The 6,786-nt window shown below is 36.3% G+C and overlaps 1 protein-coding gene across 1 annotated transcript; it reads left to right on the forward strand.

Moving 5' to 3' along the window:
• Window positions 1-1,854: 1,854 nt before the first annotated feature.
• LOC122002856 (transcription factor MYB4-like) lies at window positions 1,855-3,086 on the forward strand. Its single transcript, XM_042558212.1, has 3 exons — window positions 1,855-2,035; window positions 2,156-2,285; window positions 2,375-3,086. The coding sequence occupies exons 1-3, from the start codon at window positions 1,903-1,905 to the stop codon at window positions 2,955-2,957; spliced, it is 846 nt and encodes a 281-aa protein (XP_042414146.1). The 5' UTR covers window positions 1,855-1,902; the 3' UTR covers window positions 2,958-3,086.
• Window positions 3,087-6,786: the final 3,700 nt, after the last annotated feature.

Genomic DNA, 6,786 nt, shown 5'->3' on the forward strand with positions numbered 1-6,786 from the left:
TTCTTTTACCCTCTATTTGGATGGAGTGAGGGAAGGTTCATTAACGAAAGGGGAAGGGAGGGGAAGGGAGGAAAAGTGAGGGGAAATAAAGTATTTAACTTCTTCTTGAATGGAGGGAAGGTTCATTAACGTAACATGTGTTACTTTGTTTGAGAGAAAAGGAAGGAGAATGGAGGTTAAATAGATAAAGTTACAAAAAAAAATACTTTTACTTTTTAAATTAGAAATTTTTCATAATATTAATATTTATTTTATAAATTTAAATTAGATATTTTTAATAATAAAATTAATTTTTTATATTATCATTTAAATTAACTATTTTTTTAATAAAAAATTAATTTTTTATACTATTCAATTATCGATAATCAAGTAATTAAATGAGAAATAATGAAAATAATGATTTTAAAAATCTTAAATAAAAAAATTTGAAAGATAACGCTGATAACAAGAATTCTTATTCTTTAAAAACTTATTAAATTTTGATGGAAAAATTAAAAAATAATAGATATCCTTTTAAATTTTGACGACAAAAATGGTTTCTCCCTTCAAAACCCCTACAATTCAATTAGAAGACGTGTCGAATCCCCTCCTCTAATAATCTGGAGCAAGCGAGCTGTGAAGAAGGCGAGGAAATTGAACTCCGGTGACATAGTAAAATTAGAAATTAGAACTTTTCTTAAACTATTAAGAACAGAGATAAAATTGAAATATTTTTTTTTTATTTTTCCTTCCCCTTCCTTACACCCTAATTTGGGGTGTAAGAAAAGATCTCTTTCCATAGATAACAAAGGTTAAATAAAGCTTATCCTTCCTTACCTTTCCTTTCTTTTCCTTTCCTTTCCTCACTCCTTCCTAAACGAGGTTCAAAGTTTCCCTTCCCTTTATTTCCTCTTTCTTCCCCTTCCCTCACCTCCTCCCAATAGACCATTAGACATATAAGAATCGAATTTTAACTTCACAGATGATTAATTTTTCTTAATAGAAGGTGTATACCTAGTACCAACTAAAATAAATAGTAAATCATCTTTTGCGACGTAATAAGCAGACTAGACATTTAATTTTACCCTCGGACATGGTACACTACTGGTAAGCAAGGGCTCATTCCTATGTAACGAGGACTCAAATTTTACGTTAGGCATTTCTGAATATCCTTGGAGTTGGAACCACGAGTGAAGCTGGGGATCTTTTCTGGCTCATTTATATTTTTCAGATTTATTTAGTAGCTAATTCATGGGAACGGGCCATCCACGGCTAAAATTAGTATGATGGTAAAAACTAAGAATTAGTGTTTTAAATAGTGAGGTTTCTTTTTATATTTATAAGGACAGAGTAAAGAATTTTTTCCTAGAGATAGATATTATTCATTTAATCAAGGTTTAATGACATATCAATTAATCAAGTTATTCGTACCAGTCCGTATTCAATTTATTAATTACAAAAATCAATTTTATTTTGAACTGAAGAGAAATGTCTCTATGGAGTACCCAATTAATTAGAGGGTGATAATTTTATTATAATGGAATAAGACTGTCCGATCTCATAATTTATTTTACTTTACATAATCAAGAATGAATTGTAAGGGATATTTGGAGCGAGCGTAATTTTATCTGGGATAATATGTGGAGCATTTATGTTGGTTTTGACTAGGACCATTTTACTCAGTCAACCAAGAGAGTGGTGTGAGGTTGCAAGTTCGTCTATTGCACGTTCAGTGGAGCAAAGGTCGGAGACAATTCCAAGCCTTTCCCTTTCCGTAGGAAGCTGCCTAGACAGTCTAGTTGGCTGGCCATTTCCCTCACGCTGCCAATTGTGCTTATAAATCTCGCCCTATATGCATACAGCCACTTTGAGGAAACGAAGGGAAGAAGATCGATCCATCGATAGACCACGATCATACATAAGATGGTGAGAGCTCCTTGCTGCCAGAAGATAGGCCTCAATAGGGGGCCATGGGCAGCTGAAGAAGACCAAATTTTAGTGAATCACATTGGCAGGTTTGGCCACGGTAATTGGCGCGCTCTACCTAAACAAGCCGGTGAGTACATACTGCCCATTGCCCAAAGAAAAAAAATATCGCAATTCATCTATAGGTGTGTGAACTACTTAATTAATTACTCTTTGCAATGTGGTAATTCTCTTTTGCTTGCTCGATCAGGGTTGTTAAGGTGCGGAAAGAGCTGTAGGCTCCGGTGGATTAACTACCTGCGGCCCGATATAAAGCGAGGAAACTTCACTAGGGAAGAAGAGGAGACCATCATCCGATTGCACGGGGAGCTTGGCAATAGGTACAATTTTACAAAAGAATATAGCGAGAAGTGTCTCTCATATATAGTTTACATATATATTGATTCTTATGCAATTGGTCTTGATATAGGTGGTCCGCTATCGCTAAGAATCTACCGGGAAGGACGGATAACGAGATCAAGAACGTGTGGCACACGAACTTGAAGAGGCGCGTTATGGATCCAAATGTGTCGTTAAAGAGACCAAAGAAGAACAAGCAAAAGAGAGAGAGTTCAAGGGCACTTGATCGGTCGGACAGTGGTTTCTCTTCGTGTGTCATTGATTCGTCGACAATGACTATGGAGACTAGCCTTGGTGATCGCATTGGCAGCAAATTGGAGGATGAGTTCAATGTCTCAGAGTCAGATTTATCCATGGATTTTACAACACTAGAAACCTCTAAAGACCGATGGAATAGCGACTTCTCTTCTCGTGCCGCCTCTGATTTATTGACAGTCAGTACAGAGATTAGCACTTGCGATTATGTTTGCGGCAACGAGGGAGAGATCGAGAGGTTTTGGTCGGACGCATTGGCCATGAATACAACAGTAGAAACCCCTATTAGTCCAAGTTACTACTTCAACCTATTCAACAGCGACAATGATATAGACTTTTGGAGAGCAATCTTAATGGACACCGAAAGAGATTGGCAAGAAGTCTCGCAAAACCACTAGATATTTTGATCTACAAATGAGATGTCTATATGTTTTATTTAATACCATATACTACATTTCGATCAACTATTCAATATCTCTGAGAATCCAAGGCCTCAGATGAGAATGCGTCCAAGCTTTTGTAAATTGTTAAACATCCAAAAAGAATGATAGCTATGAGACATGAGAAATATGTTATATTCAAACACGATACATGCATGTTTGTTTAGGTATATAAGATTTTTTTTCACGGTACGTATTAGTTGTGATTATTTTCCATGAGTGATACCATGCATGCATGCATCAAAGGCGCTGAATAAAATCAAAAGAAATTTTTTCTCAAAGTTAATTTTTAGCATTAATACCTCCTTTGGCAAAAAATCGTATTTGTTATAATTTAATTTAATTTAACTTTCTTCGTTAGTAATAGCAAAACCAGTCTCGGGTGTGGACTCAGTGCGTGAGTGTTCTTTGACTGCATGAATCCAAGTCAAAGTTGCACGAACTGACTAGTCAATACTCAATAATGAATCTCTCCCAACACATGCATGTGGTTATCCTTGTTTTTTGTTTTTTTTTTTCGTTCGTTTTTTCAAACAACAAATTATAGAATATCTTGTCCCAATCGAAATTTTTTTTATATTAAAAAAGACTTTAATTATAAAAGACATCTCGTCGCCCACCAAAATTAAACAAATAAACAAAATGTACTTACTAATATAAAATGAGTATCGAGTACAGAAGTTGTTGGCAAATTGATATTCTATTCGGTTTAGATTCTTGGCTAATTGCTGTGCTAATCAACGTGAAAACTATCTCGAATCAAATTTAAGTAATTTTAATTGAATTATTAAATATTATTTAAATAAAAGAGTGCTTATCAAATTGATTCATGAAAACTCTCTAGCAAATGTCACCCTTGTTGTTGCTGCTGCTGCTCCATCTGTCGTTGATCTTGATCTCCACCAGCCGCTCCTGGTGCCACTGCACAGACACGGCAAAAGAACCGCAGAGAAGATTAAATTTTTCAAGTTAAACTTCAAAGGCCTACAATGAATCCAGAAACACTTTATGAAACCTGTACATTAATTCGACAACATCAATACATTTACAGATCGATGAATTAAACTCACCTTCGATCGTTTCCATGTTAATGCTTGAGAACATAAGAAGTTGAGGAAAAGAGAATGTGAGATATTGCTTATTAGAGAATATTTCATAAAATATTTTCATTTATTTATTTTTTAGTATTTTAGATGGTTTCCTATTTTACACTTGCAAGTGTATTTATATACTGCACATAATATTAATAATGATTGTCAATTCAACTTTCAATATGGTATCAGAGCTTAATAATATTTTTTTTCCACAAATCCTAGTCATGCGCCGTCATAGCCGCTGCCCACAATGGCACCAACGATGCCATCATCCGCTAGCCGTCTCCCATGAATGCTCCTAATTCGTCTTCCGATCTTATGGTTCTCAACGTTAATACTCAGATACTGTTGAAACTCACCATCTCCAATTATTCTACCTAACGCTTACAGTTCACGTTTCTTCTATTTGAGTAGGACTTAATGAGATTTGCTGATGGCTCGCGTCCCTGCCCCTTGCGCAGATAACACCTACAAATGTCACACTCCCTCATGAATCATGATCATATTCTCTGGTTCTGCCAGGATCAACTTCTCCTCAATGCTATCGTTAGATCAGTGTCTCCTATTCTTGTATAGTTTATTTCTATACGCATTTCAACTAGAGACACGTGACAAACGTTGGAGAGGACCTATGCTACTCACTCACATGGAAGGACTATGACTCATCACCAAAATCTTGCCAGCCCTTACCAGGGTAATACATTTATCCTTGATTATATGCAAGACATCAAAAGGAATATTGACGCTTTTGCACTTATGAATGTTAAAGTTGATTTTGATGAGCTCTCTATTCGCATTCTAAATTATCTTAGCCAAGACTACTGCAATATCTCACATGCCTTGCAAGTTCGTGATATCCCTGTTGTCTTTGACAAGCTCTTCGAGCAGCTCCTTAGCTATGATGCCTAGTTACAAATCTCGAACCTATCTTCATCTTCAGCGTCAGTGACGACTCTTGTGGCTCCAATAGAGAATTCACGTACTCAGTATTAAACTCTCATGGTGGTTGTCAGCGGACTTCTAATTCAAACTTGATGTAGCCGTAGGCATGCCCGATTCTGGCGATGTCTTATCAACCATGCCTGCCTGCCCCGGTGGTGCCTGTGCACTTGCCTACGTAGTCGGTCATGTCGATCCCAATCACTATCTTGGGCGTTGTCAGATCTGTGGTGTCATCGGTCACTCTGCTTGCCCACGCGGTTATATGACAACATTGATACTAGACTTGCTTCCACCGACTCCATTTCATGCTCTATGTCCCACATATAGTGCACCATTTGCTCATACTGTCACTCATTTTGTCCTCCGTCTGATCCCCAGGAATGGATGGTTGACTCTAGCACCTCTCATCATGTCACTATGGATCTCGCTATTCTTTCGTTGCATGAGCTTTACTCTGGGAACGATAACGTTATTATTGGTGATGTTTCTGGACTGCCTATTATCCACATTGGTTCTTTCTCGATATTTACCTTTAGTTTTCTTCAAGATTTTATATGTGCTAGCCATGTTAAAAAACTTAATTTCTATTGTTACGATTTATGCTACTAATTCCATTATATTTCCTTTTTTACTCCTATTTTAGGTGTTGGATCTGTAGAAATTAATAAGTAGAGGAAAGAAATAATATAAAACTTTTTGATAATCTTATTACTAAAGACAATAGACTTATTTATACAAATTGTCCAAAACAATAATGGAAAGATTAAATAACGCATACAATAATAATAATTATAAACATAGTAATAGAATTGACTTGGAAATATTATTTTTACTATTTGATTCATGTCAATCTTAATTGCGTGCCAAATATAATAAATCCTAATTGATTGAAATCAATTTTAGATTATTTTCATTATTGTCATTACCTCCGACAAACTCAATGGGAGTGCCTGAACGTTGAGTTTGAGTGCTAACTTGGTGAAACATTGTCTAGATAATGACTTGGTAAATATATCAGCAATTTGATCTTCTGTAGAAATATAAGAAACTAAAAGTTGCCGAGTCGCTACACGCTCGGGAACAAAATGAAAATCAATCTCTACATGCTTGGTACGAGCATGAAACATACGATTTGCTGCAAGATAAGTTGCTCCAATATTATCACACCATATTTTAGGCATAGCAGTTGGGAAAAAGTGTAATTATGAAAGAAGAGATTGTAGCCAAATAATTTCCGACTTTGCGTTAGCGATAGCTTTATATTCAGCTTAAGTACTCGAGCAAGAGACTGTAGGTTGCTTTTTTGAAAGCCAGGAAATAAGATTTCACCCAAGAAATATAGCATATCCACTAGTAGAACGTCTATCTTCGAGAGATCCAGCCCAATCTGCATCACTGTAGGCAATCAACTCTTGTGAAGACTGACGATATAAAAGAAGACCATGTAGAATAGTGCCTTTGCGATATCGAAGAATTATCTTAACATCTTCCCAATGATGTTCAGTAAGAGCATGCATAAATTGACAGATATGATTCACAACAAAAGCAATATCGGGTCATGTAATTGTGACATATTGTAGGGCACCAACAATACTACAATAGATCTGGGGGTCGGATATCGAAGAGGAGGATGAAGGTGCAGTGAAACCACCCTCAATGATTGGTGTCGAGATAGGACGTGCACTATCCATTTTAGCTCATTGTAGGAGCCCAGTAATGTATTTGCTCTGAGCGAGAAGACAACCTTCATA

The sequence above is a fragment of the Zingiber officinale genome, chromosome 1A, assembly GCF_018446385.1.
Source record: "Zingiber officinale cultivar Zhangliang chromosome 1A, Zo_v1.1, whole genome shotgun sequence".
NCBI classification, from domain to species: Eukaryota; Viridiplantae; Streptophyta; class Magnoliopsida; order Zingiberales; family Zingiberaceae; genus Zingiber; species Zingiber officinale.